General features: G+C 38.2%; 1 protein-coding gene across 3 annotated transcripts in view; it reads left to right on the forward strand.

The window, feature by feature from the left end:
- The window catches only part of Fat1 (FAT atypical cadherin 1), a 115,889-nt gene that overhangs the window by 65,940 nt on the left and 34,009 nt on the right, over positions 1 to 15,940 (forward strand). For all 3 annotated transcript variants that reach the window (XM_005373425.2, XM_005373426.2, XM_005373427.2), the window contains exons 4-9: positions 3,702 to 3,763; positions 6,133 to 6,462; positions 6,788 to 6,998; positions 9,413 to 9,552; positions 14,346 to 14,621; positions 14,753 to 14,963. In XM_005373425.2, the coding sequence (XP_005373482.1) occupies positions 3,702 to 3,763; positions 6,133 to 6,462; positions 6,788 to 6,998; positions 9,413 to 9,552; positions 14,346 to 14,621; positions 14,753 to 14,963 (1,230 nt within the window). The remainder of the gene's footprint in view (positions 1 to 3,701; positions 3,764 to 6,132; positions 6,463 to 6,787; positions 6,999 to 9,412; positions 9,553 to 14,345; positions 14,622 to 14,752; positions 14,964 to 15,940) is intronic.

A 15,940-nucleotide genomic window follows, 5' to 3' on the forward strand; every position in this document is an offset into this window, starting at 1 on the left:
GAAATACCATGATATGTAAATTGTAGTTTGGTGAGATGGGGAAAAAAAAAATAATCTGAGCTTCAGGAGAACTTTGTTAATGATATACGGGGACTTTGGAAAAATTTAATTTCATTTAGGCTCAGCTATTTGAACTTTATCACTGGAATTCATACTATTTAAATTAATACAATATATATTTTTCTGGGATTTAGCAAAAAACCTTGCTTATGAACACAGATGTCTAAAATGGAAGAAATCGCTAGGCATGGTGATGCACACCTGTAATCCCAGCTTTCAGGAGGCAGAGGTAGGAGGATCACTAAGAGTTCGAGGCCAACCTGGGCTACATAGTGAACTCAAAGCTAACCTGAACTACACAGCTAGACTTTGTCTCAAGTAGAATAGGATAAAATGAAATAAAATGAAAGGTTAGTATTTTTATGTAGGTTTATGACATGTAGTGAGTATATTGGGGTTCATTTTTGAGGTGGGTATTTTCAGCGGGCTGGGGATGAGAGGAGGGTTAGCAGTAGTGAGCTGTGTGAATGCAGAGAGGGGAGCAGGTGCCAGTACAGAGCAAACCTTACACAGCAGAGTGGGGATGCTTAGGGAATAACTGGATGGCATTCCCAGCGCAGTCCGTTACCCTGAGGGCCAGCATGCCTCTAAAACATCCGTCCTTCTAGTATTTCCCACGGGAAGGACTAAATTTAGCGGTCTTGGGACGGGAGAGGGCCCCTGACCTCATGCTGCCCGCTGGGAGGTGCATGCGTTGCCTCCACGCAGGGGCGGCACAGAAGAGCACCAGAGACACCTTTCATGGAGGGTTCGTTTTGGTGGGACTGTTTGGATCTAGAAAGATTTTTTCCCCTTTCATTTGTTTCATTTTTGCCATCTGAAATATCTCATAGATACTGTACAGAGGAGTAAGTCAGATTTAATTAGTGGATTGTACTCCGTGTCATTACTGGTGCTGTTCAGTGGAACTTCCTGTCCTGGGAGGAGCAGCCCACGGCTGCCTTGTTCTGTCCTGCTGAGCAGGATACTAGTCCCAGACGGCCATCTGAAATCTGGTTAATGTGATTGTGAAATCAAATTTTAAATTAATTTAATTAATTTACATTTTATTAGCCACTTGAGGCTAGGGCTGCTGTATTGGTTAGCTCGGGTCACCCTATCTTACTATGATGAGCAGTCTCCTTTTCATTAAAAATGCTGTTTTTAGAAATACCTTCCCGCCTCACTTTCCATTCTCCTCCAGGCTTCTCTGAAATTTGTGGAAGAGGTACTTCTTCCTTCATGTTCTCCTTTGGCCCTGGAGCACTGGCATTCTCTTCTGGCACATTGCTTGATCTTAAGCTGGGTTGCCCCTTATTTTTTGGGTTCTACTCTGTTGGGGTTGGGTAGGCGCATTGTTCTCTTTAGCTTTCATATTCTCCCTTTTGCTTATAGACAGCCAAATCTGTCTGTATGCCTGACTGCTTCCCTGTCCTTCAGATTTGTGCCTCAGAGTCTGTTGGACACCACCAGCAGCTAGACTGTCAGAGTGCCTGGCACATCTTGTTCAACATGTTGAATGGTTCTCTCTGTTAGCTCCTCTATGATATATTTTTGTATCATTTCCAGGTTTAAAGAGCTGTCACTGTGATACATATTTTAATTCTGCTCTTTAACACTTTTAATGTTAGTTTTGTGACAATTTAAGAATAGAAGCTCATACTTTTTTTTCGAGGTTAATAGATATAGTTAGACAAGCTGTCCAAGACAGGCAACAACTCTGCCCTCATGGACTCTGTCGTACATAAAGGAGGATTTTTAAATGAGTGACTGTAATACCATGGATTGATCTGTGGTACAGGGACTCTAAGGGTTTGGAGAATAGAGCAGTGGCTCTCTAGGGGTGTTTCAGTGGGGTGACAGTGAATGAATGGTGGTGACCAGGCTAAACTGGGGAAGAAGAGAGCATTACAACGTACTGCATATGAATGGAATCAGTGTTCCATCTAGGTCACAGAGAGGAATTAATATAAAGCATATAGGTAGTACGTGCCATAATTCCAAACCTGTGAAGGAGATGGTTAAGCACTTCTTGGTTTTATATTGAGTCAATACTAAGAATGCAGGCAAGTTCTTCGTTAACAGAGTGGCATTTGTACAGTGTTGTTGGTGAATGAGTAAGCGTTAGGAGAATAATGTGTTGCAGTGAGGATGCCAGGCTATTGCTCCATGCAATGTTACCGTTGGTAATAACTTTTTGGTGCCCACATTAGGACAGTTAGGTGGACCAATCAGTGATTTCTTTGGACATTTTTGAACCACGTAAATATTTGATAGAGAAAATAACTCTTAAAAGATTTTTACTACTGAATAGTCAAGCTTGTGCTACATCAAGCATATTTTCACTGTTTTGTGGTGTGAAAGATATTCCTTAAACTCTTTTTAATCTGTAAGTGTAATTAGAAGAATCCCAATTTCTAGTGACAATACAGTCTTTTGTTGTTTTTACTGAAGAAAGACTGCTGCTTAATTGAATTGTAAAAGATAATGTCTGAGATTCTTAGTAATTATGTAAGAAAAACCACTGAAATAAATGAAAACACAAATCTTTCATGTACAAATTTAGAGGAGCAATTTGAATAGCCTTTAATTAATAGTTCTGTAAACTTGGTTACAACTATAGGAGAAAATAAGCAGGAAGGATAAAGTCAGGTCTTCGATATGAACTGTTCAGAGCGTTTCCCTGTGGCATGCAGAGCAGGAGCACCCGGTGCCTCGCAGCTCCTCTGCTGTACAGGCTCCTGACCTGCAGGCCTGCTGCAGACGTCTGCTCCGCGCACATCTGCCCTCTGTCAGCGCTGGGTGTGGAGGGTGGTTTAGTGGTTAGCGGAACTTCGTGTGTGTTTTTGGTGGAACACAAATACACTTAATCAGTTGTAGTGCTTGTGGGTTCCAGTGTATGTTGACAGTTACAAAGTTCTAGAGAGAAGTTTACACTTAGACTAGCTTGACAAAATAATTGAAGAGGGAATAAAGAGTTTTTGAGAATTGCTGATTTTCTTTTTTTATTGGGAACTAAATGACTATTATTTGAGAAACATTACCTGGAAAGTGAACTACTTTTTATACCAGTTCTTCATTTGTGAGGGTAGATCATACAAAGGCAATAGTTTTTTAAAAATGTATTTTTTTTTTTTTTTTTTTTTTTTTTTGGGGGGGGCGTTTTCTCCGGTACCGGGAACCGAACTCACGACCTTGCGCTTGCCAGGCAGGCGCTTTGCCGCTGAGCTAAATCCCCAGCCCCTAAAAATGTATTTATAGTAGTTTTTTTAATTAGTTCTGTTATCTTTGAAACAGTATTCTTGGGGAGATAGGGATGAAGAAGAAACACTGGGTAACTTCATCTCACTTTTAAAAAATCTTTCTGATGAACCTTTTGGTCGCCAACAACAGAAAACATAGCTGATTTGAGCTTGCTGTTTTCTTTATTCTGTCATTTATCTGGCATAGCCAAGAATTACTAAAGTCAGAAAGTGTCAAATACAGTGTGCTGTTGTTTGTAAATAAAACGATTAACCATTGCCTGGAATTTAAATTTTATTCTTTCACTTTTTTTCCTTTGAGGTGTTTGTCCGGACTGTCATGAAAGTATGGTTTCAGTTATAACATTTTGCAAGTGACTTTATTTTCTGAAGATTAACAAACTTCTTAATGTTTTACAGGTCTTATCACAACGACAGCAAGGAGACTAGACCGAGAGCAGCAAAATGAACACATATTAGAGGTAATCCTTGGTTTGTTTTTAGTTTTTATATATTTGCAGTTAAAAATCTTCTTAGAAAGATTGTACATGCTCCTATTGGCCAGTATTCATAACTACTCATGTCTTGTTATATAAGATGGTCATCAAGGAAAAGGAGAGTAAAGGAAATATTCTGAGTGTAGCTCATGACCCTTCTCTTGCCTTTTTGCATCCTTAGGACACACGGCACCACCATGTAACCTGTTCTGAGCTTTTGTACTTTGTGTACACACGCAGCACACAGTAAATGCAGCTGTACCTAATGTCATTGAGATTTCATTTTCATTTGTGTAGGAAGTGTTTTCTGTATATCTTTTGCATCTTTCTTTTTCATCAGTATTATATATCTGAAGTAATATTTATAGATCTAGTTAATCTTCTGAGCTGTGGTTAGCTTGTTTCCACATTTTTTCCATTATTAAAGAATTATATAATTATGAATTTTTTGTGGTTTTAGAATATTTCCTAAAATTTTTTAAAGTAAACATAGATTAAAATTGGATATGTCTTCTAAAATGTTCTCTTCCAATTAGCTTCTCATTATCATGGTTAAGTAAAACTTCCTTTTAGTGCTTAGAAAAAACCAAACACATAGCTTCTTGTCATTTACTAATCACCTGTTTCTGGGCACCATTGCCTGCACACCCAGAGAACCCCAGGGAAAGGTAACTGTTGGGTGGAAATCAGCAGAGGAGACCTGTTACCACTCTTGACATACCTTTATCACATGGTGAGGCTCCTGTTGAGTATTGGAAGTAGACCTACAAAGGCCACGTGCTCTGTTTAATTGTGAGTCACCTGTACACCTCTTCCATCTTAACAGTGGATGACAGAGAGGAGCCTAAGGAGTGATTTTTAAAGTTTTCTTCTTATTGCTGTTCATGCTTCTGCCTGCTAACTTTCATTTCACCTTTGTTTGAAATTTCCTAACTTCGTCAGTAAAGTACTTGGTTTTTGCTAGCTGTGCCACGTGCTTGTGTGGGGATAAGTTGTAAATATCCTCTCAAGAAAGGGTGATTTCACAGCTACAGTACTTTCCCATTAGTAATTTTGTCATGTATTACATCTGGGTTTTTATTTCATAAGTTTTGTAGCTCCCCTGAATTCATTTTCTTTATGATAGTGTGGCATTTTGAATTTATGTCCATTCACTACAGGAATTGACAGGAGGAAGAAGTGGGTACTAAAGAAAATAACCAGATGTCAAAATATTGAGAATAACAGGTTATAAACATTGACGTCTTACTCTTGTTGTCTCACCTTGGTTATGACTGCAGGTGTCATTTTAATTGGACACCTCACTCCAAAACACTTTTCTCAATGAATGTTAAAAGTGTCGTGGGAACAGTTTTAAAGTATGTAGGACTTTGAAGATAATATCAGGACACACTGATGAGAACCAAGGTCTTGTAATAGTTTGTAATACCTTCTCTTACGTCTCTCTGTAGTCCTAACGTGGTGACATTTTGAGAGCCAGTGCTCACATTAATTTGGGAGTTGCGATTGAGGGGAGAATAACCCTTATTGAGATCATTACTTTTAATGTGCACATTGCCATAAACATGTACTTTTAACAGTGAGGTTGGTACATGCATATAGAAACAATGACTACTGTTGTTCTCAGTCTGTGATCTTTATTCCTGAGCTGAATACTGTACTTGGAAACTCCACTTAACGTGCAAACTTTTTACATTGCTTTTACTGAAAATATTAAGTTGGTCGTAAGATTAAATGTTTATGTCCAGCTTCCTAAACGCTTAAGACTTCTTTACAAGAAGGAAGCCAAACAGAATAAAACAGGGATTACTATTTCATTGTGTAATACTTAACATGCACTTTAGAATAATGATACAGCGTATTTTATTGATGAAACATTAAAATGACAGTTTTTCAACTGGAGTATATGGAGAGTTTTATGTTTTAAGTATACAGCGTGTATTTCTTAAAGAGGGCCCTCTAAATATTCAAAGCAAAATGTTTATGTATTTCTTCCATGATCTAAAAATACTCAGTTTGTGGTTGTTTAACATTTTGATAGTCACAGTAGTGCAAGGAAAAGAAATTGCACAGTCATGAAAGAGAGGGAGCTGACCGTGATTTCTTGGCCATTGCTGAGCCCCGCCCCCTCAGCTCGCTGGGGGCTGGCCATTGCTGGCCAATATTCAGTCTGTAAAACTGGGAGAGATTGCCATACCTCTTCGTAGGGCCATTGTCAGAATGAGAGGAGATGTTTGGGCCGTAGTGCTATGGGAATGATAGAAACTTATACCAATAAATGCCAGTGCTTGCTAAGAAGAAGGTATTTATACATATCTTTAAAATCTCGTTGATCTGTTACCTTTGAAAAACAGGTCACTGTGACAGACAACGGTACTCCTCCCAAGTCAACCATTGCAAGAGTAATTGTGAAAATCCTCGATGAAAATGACAACAAACCCCAGTTCTTACAGAAATTCTACAAAATCAGACTGCCAGAGCGGGAAAAACCAGAAAGAGAAAGAAACGCCAAACGCGAGCCTCTGTACCGTGTGATAGCTGCAGATAAAGACGAGGGTCCCAATGCCGAAATCTCCTACAGCATTGAAGATGGGAATGAGCACGGCAGATTTTTTATTGAACCGAAAACGGGCGTGGTTTCTTCCAAAAAGTTCTCTGCAGCTGGAGAATATGATATTCTTTCAGTGAGTTGAGATCAGAGTCTTTAACCTAGTCTCGTGTCTCATCTAACTTTGTGTAATGAAATGGTCAGTGTTTGAGAACTAACAGTTAAGCCGTGCTTGAGAATGTTTGATAATATGGGTTTTTTCCTCTTCCACTCTCACTCCGGTTGATTATTGTTTCCATTGAGTTTGGTTATGAAACAGTTGCACATCAGGCATTTAAAAATGTAGTCTATCCAGATGTGAATATTAAATATTTCAAATTAGCTCATTTTGAGACTGAACCCATCCGTGTTTCCGTTAGGGATGTAACTTCTAATTTCCCGTTTTCGTTCATCTTTTATAGATCAAGGCAGTTGATAATGGTCGCCCTCAAAAGTCATCAACCACTAGACTGCATATTGAGTGGATCTCAAAACCCAGACCACCCCCAGAGCCGATTGCATTTGAAGAACCATTTTTCACCTTCACTGTAATGGAGAGTGACCCAGTCGCTCACATGATTGGAGTGATATCCGTTGAGCCCCCAGGCACCCCGCTCTGGTTTGACATCATTGGTAAGCCCTGCCCGGTGTCTCAGTTTTCACTGTCCTGTGCTCAGACCTACGCATGGTCTCTGATTTTGTGCACATCTCAGAATTTAAAATTAAGACCTGTGGATGGAAAATTTGCTTTAAATGGTACTAACTTGATTGTAAAATTTTTTGCATAGTGTCTGTTAAACATTTAAAAATAGATACTTTGTGTTCACAGAATCATTGATTTTTATTAAAGGAGTTTTTAAAATTGATTGTTTACTTTCTAAATGCAGTAACTAATTACTGTATGGAGAAACCTAAATGCTCTGGTCCCAATTTGTACTTGTTATGTACAACATACGACATACAATTTTTAGTGAATATGATTAGAACGTTGAAAGTAGCTGTGCCCTGTGCCTATGTGGCTATCACACATCAATGTTGAATAAGGACAAGCCAACAAATTTTGATTTGTATCACTTAAAATTTACAGTACCAGCCTTGGCTTTTTAGTTGTATTTGTCTCGTTTGTAGTAGAAAGCAGAGTTCATTGGATTAATTCACCTTCTTTTAAAATTTATGTGGCTAAGTCAGTTCTTCCCCTTTTTTTCATTTAATTTAGCTCTAATGTATAATGCAATACCTTATTTAATGCACTTTTAAAAACTTACATTAGGGGGCTGGGGATTTAGCTCAGCGGCAAAGCGCCTGCCTGGCAAGCGCAAGGTCGTGAGTTCGGTTCCCGGTACCAGAGAAAAACCAAAAAAAAAAACCAAACAAACAAACAAAAAAACCTTACATTAAACTTTGATATCTTGGAGCTTTTTTATTGTTTCTTCACAACATCTTAATTACAGTGATGCTCAAGATTGGTCACGTGTGTTAGGGTTTATCTCTAGTGAATTTCCTGTTGCTGTTCGCTTCTCCACCCCTCTTCTGTGTTACACCAGATGTTCTTTCAGAAAGGAGAGGCTGATGGGTCAGAAGCAGCAGGAGTCACAGGTGGAGGAGGTGGGACAGGCTTTTCCTTCCGAACTTCCGCACTGGACAATTGGGTTGTTTGCTCCAGTTTTGATCACTTGTGTGAAATTGTTGACAATACCTCTCAAACCATTACAGCTTAAGAGGGGAAACAGTTACTTTCCTCATTAACAATAATCAAAACAGTTGTTTTACTTTCTCTTCCCTTTTTCTCACATTTCCAGAACAATGGCTTGCGGTTGTGCAGTACTTGACTTCACTGTTTAATGCTTCCTGTGTCTGGACCTGGTTTGATTGACTGCTCTTTCTGTTCTGTGCTTGCTTTCCATGCTTACTGGCTTCTTTTGGCTGTGCCAGGAGATACACTTGCTAGAGAAGTTTTTTACATCTTTCAGATGACTTGTGACCTGAACTGTACAGCAGAAGGTATCTGCTGAGATCACATAATTTACCTCAGATTATGAGATCTAAAATAAAAGCATTGATTTTTCTTAGAATTTTTTTTTTATTTCCAGTGACCATTTTTCATTGCTGTTTCTTTTCAGTTGCTTATAGTCTCACCCATTCCAGTTGTACACATGTTGACTTTTAATCATCCTAGATCAGTAGTTTTAGGTTTGACTTAAAATCTTATGTATGTGTATTGTTTTGCTTTTTGTTTAGAGTAGGAGAACCTCATTATGACATTAAGCCTTTGTTTGCATCCCATTTCATTATCATTGATAAAAGTATTTTAGGTTGAGTGGATTTGAAAAGAGCTTTATTAATAAATAAAACTGGTAATACATGGGAATAGCATTATTGGGTCAGAAACTTGATTCATTAAATAATAATACTAATGAGAATAATAAGACAAGTTATTTTTAAAAAGTGTAAGAAATAGTCAGAACCAATTAAAGTTAACTACCGATATGTTTTTCAGAGTTAACATTTGTTGTAATGGTTATTTTCTTAGAGAATTAGCTCAAAGTATCACACATTTTTTTTAATAATTAAACTTTTAGGGATGGGAATGTGGCTCAGCAGTAGAGTGCTTGCCTGACATGTGTTTATGCTTTAATTCAGTCCCCAGTAACACGAAAACAAAGAATAAAAATTTTAAATTGCTGGTGATATTTTTGTATTGTTATTAAGTTAAGCAGATACCCAGATATAAATAAAATAGATATCCAGAACCTCCGTAAAAGCAAATTGAGATTAATTCGTTAGTAGTATTAGTGATACTGTTTTTCTTTTTAGAGTTGCTTTCTTTCTTTTTCTCAGTTCATGGTTCCTTGACAGTTAGGGTTAGTCTGGCCTTAAAAGCAGTGTCTTTCTAACTGGCCGTACTTGCCTTTCCAATGCTGGCTGCTTGGCTTCATCTCGATCATTGTATTAAAACCCTCTTCACTGCCATGAAGTATTAGAAAACTACAAAATAGGTATCAGATTTCTGTCCTCTGACTTGTTTTACTTGTCCTGTTTCAAACTAGGTGGCAACTTTGACAGTCACTTTGATGTAGACAAGGGCACTGGAACCATCATCGTTGCCAAACCTCTTGACGCAGAACAAAAATCAAATTACAACCTCACAGTGGAGGCTACAGATGGAACCACTACTATCCTCACTCAAGTAAGTGAATTATTAATAGTGTATTTGTCAGAGGAAGATTGAGATATCATTCTGATTTCAGGGCCTACAGACACTGGAAGCAGTTGATTTTACCCTCTGAGGCTCTAAAATCACAAGTGAGTGCATGTACACCAAGAGTTTGTATTTGTGCAGCTGTGGGGCCTCCCTCCTCCTCCTCCTCTTCCTCCTCCCTTTCTTCCTTTCCATCAGGAGAGAGGGCTCCATCGGTCCTCAATTGTCAGTTAAAAAAAAAAAAAAGAAAAAGAAAAGAAAAAGAATTTGTGTTTGGAGAAAGAAAATCAATTACAAATCCTGATTTGGATTTTGCCTATGATTGAACAGCTGTACAAATTTTGACAGAGAACTTGAAACAAACCACACTGATGATACGTTATCAAAATCTTTATTATATATTAGTGGTTACTTATATATGGTTATTATTAATATACATTAACTATATAATGTATTGTATAGTATTTCACTATTAGGGGTGAATTCTCCAAGTCATTTTCATAAAAGCTGATTCATCTTTAAAATCTATTTTTTACACTCCCCCCCCCCCACCATGCCCTTACCAGCTTAACTGGGAGTTTGTAAAAATGCTTAAAATGTTCTAATAATACCTTGAACACATTTATTTATTCCTATGTCATGACTAAGAGATGATCAAATTGCGGTGCTTTCAACTTAAATGTTAAAATTCCATAAATGAAATTAAATTCTCTTAATCTCTTTGGTTTCATTCTGTGTGCTGTCAGAGCCATGCAAAAGGAACATTCCTGTATGAAAAATCCTTGTGGGATTTCAGGAAGCAGCAGAGACATTCATTTATTCATTTACTTAGCAAACACTTGCTGAACACTTGTTAGTACCAGGTATTATTTTGAAGTCAATTATTAGATAACCACAGGCAAAACTCCTGCCTCCTTGGAGCTTACATTACAACAGTAGAAGCTAAAGGCTTGTCTATGATTTATATGACCTTAGAAAAGCAGAATTTAAAGGTTAGAGAAAATATAATCTGATTTTATCTTTTATCTTTAGATTATACTATTAGATCTTAAATGAGGGTTATCTACTAAATCATTTGCTTGCATTGTAAAACAAGATTGTAATAAAATTACATAGGGATGCACACCTGTAATCTTAGCACTCTGGGAGGCTGAGGCATGAAGATCAAAAATTTGAGCCCAGCTTGGAAAGCTTAATGATTTAACGAGACCGTGTCTGAAAATAAAAAAAATTAAAAAGACTTGGAGATGTAGCTCAGTGCAAAGGCCCTGGGTCTAACCCCCAGTAACAAGCACCACCACCCCAAACGTAACATACAGTGTATTTTCAATTAATAAATGAAGTAGATAATGTAAAACCGGTTGTAAAAAGTGTCTTACTCATTTCTTCAGATACTTGTGACTTTTAATATATATAAAATTGATATTATATGCTATACTATATGCTTTTGATGTCATTTTGATATTGCATATAATGGTTCCACTGCAAAAAAAAAATTTAAAAAAGTTCCACTGCAGTATTAAAATTCCATTTTGTCAGTGGCAGATTTCACTGTAGTGACACGCAAAATACCCTGTCGATTCCTGGTACCGGAAAAAAACGAAGAAAAAAAAAAAAGAGAGAATAAAACCCTGAATGAAGTTAAATTAGGAACATGAAAGTGAGAACAAAACATTAAAAACTGTAATAAATCTAACAGGATAATTTTGAGAGAAAGGTTTCCAGAGTATAACTGTGCATGGTTCAGTTTACAGGATTGACTAAGCAGAGGCCAAGCAGCAGGAACTTAATAGAGAGTGAACCCTCTGTGTCAGGCATTCTTGTTACTAATGATCATATATATTTTAATTGAATATTAAACAATGCATCTTTTTCCCCCAGAATTCTGTTTTAGTTAGTACACTTAAAAGATTAATATGAAATATAATGTACATCAACTAAAATTTCTGTAAAACCCAGAAAGCATTTTCTAGGTTTCTTTTCAGTTTTCAGTTCTTTCTACCTGGATAACTTACTCTGAGTCATTTTCAGAGGGCCTTGAATAATACCCTGACGGACTGCCAGCAGGGAAGTCAGCATATAAGAGGATGATTCCCAAGCCCAGGCTGAGCTGTTACTGGTGTGAGACAAAAGGAACAATCATCATTAGGGTTAGGTTTCTAGTCTGAGGCCAAAAGCAGCAACATACAAATCTGAGAGAGAGCAGAGGAACAGATAGCACATGAAGAGGAACACAGAAATCCGAACTGTGCCGATAAGGCACTGAAGCAAGCTAGGGGAATTTGGGTTTGTAGGTAAAACTGAAGGAACAACAGAGCAGGTTTTTTGCATCCAGGTCAGTAGCAGCAGGTGCCAGATTCAAGGTTAGGAGACTGTTGGGGGTCACAGAGGCACAGGGCACCTCTGCAGCAGAGTAGTTGGGAGAGGGCCGTGGCGTCAATGTCAGTGCTCTGCTGAAGCAGCGCCTCCCCCTGCTTCCTGTCCTGCAGCTTTCTGCTTAGGATGCCTATCAAGCAGTAACTCAAGTCACTTTGTTTTATGTTAGTTATATCGCCAGGTAACTTCCCAGATCCAGCTAACATTTCTTTGAAACATCTTTACTTTTACTCTTTATTGAGCATGGACATTGCACGTTCTGGAGCAGAAAACTTGGTTTGAGTCTTGTCTCTACCTCTCTTTCTATTCATGTTTTCATTCGTACATGCTGGTTATAGGGATTAGTGAGTGTCATTTTGGCAGCTTTGCATGTGTATGTATTTGTACATGTACGTAATGTACTTGAAGCATCCCCTTCCCCACCACTCCCCTTGTCCTATGCTCCACCCAGTCTCACATTTTGGGGGTGTTTGAGGTGTACAGCATTGTGCTTTGATCATACTCTGCTCCCTGCTGCCTGCCCTCGTACCCTGTACCCCTTGCTTCCCTTCCTCTTGTTTGATAATAGAATCCCTTCTACTTTAGTGTCATCATTTTAGATTCTACATATTGTAACGAATGTGCAATATTTATCTTTCTGAGCCTGATTCATTTCATTCAGCATGATGATCTCCAGATCTATGTATTTTATGCAATGACAGATGTTCATTCTTTTCTATGACTGAATGATACTTCACTATGTGACTGTACCACATATTTCTTTATCTATCATCTGCTGATGGTCACCTAGGCTGGTTCCTCCTCTTGCTCCTGACCAGGGATAAGCTCAGACACTCTAAACCTCCATTTTCTCATCTGGAGGGGGATGGTGTTATGTTTTTACAAGGTTAAATGAGATGATACAGAGTGCTTGCCCTTAAAGCTCCTAGAACCTGTCAGACAGCGGTAGCTGCTGCCTGTGAACACTGGTGGTGGGCTCTTGACCTCCTGACCCACCCTAGCACTTTCCCACTTCCTGTCTCCGTTCTCTGTCTCTGCAATTCATCTCCTGCTGCCTGCTATCAGAGGGGTCCACCTGGCGGAGAGCAGGGAGTAAAGGTGGCTTTCCTTTGCTCAGAAGCTACAGAGCATATAGCATACATAGTTTTCCAGCCTCAGCTAGAAGCTCCTTCTTCCTGTTTTCAGTCCTTTCCTGTCTCTAAAAGGTAGGGTGTTCCCTCTCACCCACAGGCTTTTACATCTTTGACCAAACTCTTCCCTGGAAATAGCCACCTACCAAAGTAAGACCCATTCAAGCACAATGTTACCTCCTCCATAAAGTTCAGTGTTAAAGGTCTGTCACTGGTGTTGTAGTATCTGGTAGATCATGGTACTGTCTCATGGAAAGGCCTCTCCCTGTCCTTTGCACCAAGGTTAAGAGCTTTACCTGTGCATTGCTAGGACTTAAACCACCTGTGCCATTGGAATCAGCTACCATGTATGTCCTTAGGAGCCAACAAAGCTCAGATTTCTGGTTTGTAAACTAAGCCATCACTTATAATCGGTCCTGATTTTCACTATGACTTATCCATATTCAGTACATCTTTTCATTCCGAAAATGAATCCTCTTACTGTCAAAGGAAATAGTTTTTGTTTTTTGTTAAATTTAGTGTAAGACTGAATTTTTAAACTTCTACCTTTTGGATATAAAGACTTTATATATCTTGAGATATTTAAGAGGGCTTATCTTTTCAATCTTATCTAATTGCTTTTAGGAAATAAACATTCACTGCGCATATATGTACATTTTGAAGTCAAAAATAGTATTTTTGAATACAAAAATAGTATTTAAAAACTTTATGTTGTGTCATAGGGATTAAACGCAGGGCCACACACATGCTAGAAAAGCACTCTATCACCGAGCCCTACAAACATTTCTAATTTTTTTAAACTGAAATTTGGAGTCTTAGAATGAGAACTTTAAATAGCTTAATCATCTGTCTCACTTGCCTCATTAGATTAGTAGTTACAGATTCAAATCTAATTTAGGCAGTGAGTCTTCCATAAGTTCTGGCACAGTAAATTCTGTTTTCTTTCCATGAGTAAGCTACAGTGATGTCGCCTGTGTAGAGACCTAAGAGAAATTCAGCCCCCTTTCTGAAATAAGTGTTATGGGTGGACAGTCTTACACCTCCGAAGTTAGAAGTTAGAATTTAGAAAAGTCTTTATTATCTTGCTTACATTTTAAATGAGTATCAATGAAAAATTAAACAATTTTATTCTAAATATTTACTTTTATTTCTCACATTTGTATTTCATTTTTCTGAAATACCAGATTTTTTTCCATGTACATATGATTTTTCCTGACTGTATGTTAAAACCACAACCAGGAATATTATGATGAGTCATTTTGTTCTGTATTACAGATTCTTATCAAAGTAATAGATACAAATGACCATCGTCCTCAGTTTTCCACTTCCAAATACGAAGTTGTTATTCCTGAAGATACAGCTCCAGAAACAGAAATTTTACAGATCAGTGCTGCGGATAAGGATGAGAAAAACAAACTAATCTATACTCTGCAGAGTAGCATAGATCCACTGAGTCTCAAGAAATTTCGTCTGGATCCTGCAACTGGCTCTCTTTCTACTTCTGAGAAACTTGATCATGAAGCTATTCACCAGCATGTTCTCACAGTCATGGTATGGCATGTGTTCATTCTTCTGCTCGTTTGGTTCCCAGAAGGTTTTATGTATTTGAGAGTAACAGTGATTTTTAATCCATGAGAAGGAAAATCCCCACAGACTAATAATGTGTCGAATGATTCTTCTAGGTGCGGGATCAGGATGTTCCTGTAAAACGCAACTTTGCAAGGATTATCGTCAATGTCAGTGATACAAATGACCATGCCCCGTGGTTCACCAGTTCCTCCTACGAAGGGCGGGTTTATGAATCAGCAGCTGTTGGCTCAGTTGTGTTGCAGGTTACAGCTTTGGACAAAGACAAGGGGAGAAATGCAGAAGTGGTATACTCCATTGAATCAGGTATTTCTGGAGTTTTCAAGGTTTAAACTCTGCATGTGTTAAAATGTGTTTCTTTTGTAAAATCCTAGATGTAACATTTCTGTGTGTTGCTGCAAAAATTGCTTGAGGTCTTTTTCTACCATTTTACATACTAGGGAAAAGAGGAAATGTTTTTAAACTTAAATTGTAACCCATTAGAGAAGAAAGATAGGGTCCCAGTAAGTTTAGGTACCCACAGCTCTTGGAGATTCACAAACTTAGCATAATAGAATATTTTGGAGAAATCCTGCAGAAGGGCACTTTTTATTTGACCAGTTGACTATTTTTGAAGTTATGTTAACCACAGTCTCCGTGCTGTTCCTGGCCTTAAGGCAAAAGGGGCAGGAAGGCCACCTGGAGCTGCAAGCCTAGGCAGTTCTGCATAGGTAAAATCAGCAAGAAATTCAAGGTCCTCATGGTGTTAAGGAGGCTCATCCAGAAGTGGTCACAGCAGCATGAAGTGTTTGTATTCTCTGCTCTGTTTTATGCTCTGGCCACTCATTCAGGTATTCATTCATTCCTTGGACTCATGAAGCTCATTTTGTATGCCATAGAAGAGGCATTCATGCCTGTGTTTAATAGGGTCACCATTGGTCTACAGGTGTGTGTGCTGGATAGGAATGTTCTTTAGAGTACATGATTATACAGTTAGAAATTACACCGCTTTGGAATTTTTCCTACTCATGCCAGATAGTATGAGTAAATAATGATTATAATGCTGAAAAGACAGTCTAGTTTCCCACCCTGCTCAGTGTCATTATTAGTACAAGAAATATAGTTTCTGTCATTCTTCTGTGTTTGTAAAGATCTTAGGAAATTACAGTCTTCCACTTGACTTTTAAATCCAGAGTTCAACCTGTTTAGAAATGTTCTGTCCTAGACATTATAATCAGTAGAGGTCCAGACTATTTACATATCATGTAATGAAAATCTGAGTACGTGGACAGTAATTTTAACAA

Source organism: Chinchilla lanigera, unplaced genomic scaffold (assembly GCF_000276665.1).
Source record: "Chinchilla lanigera isolate Chin_1 unplaced genomic scaffold, ChiLan1.0 scaffold00002, whole genome shotgun sequence".
NCBI lineage: Eukaryota > Metazoa > Chordata > Mammalia > Rodentia > Chinchillidae > Chinchilla > Chinchilla lanigera.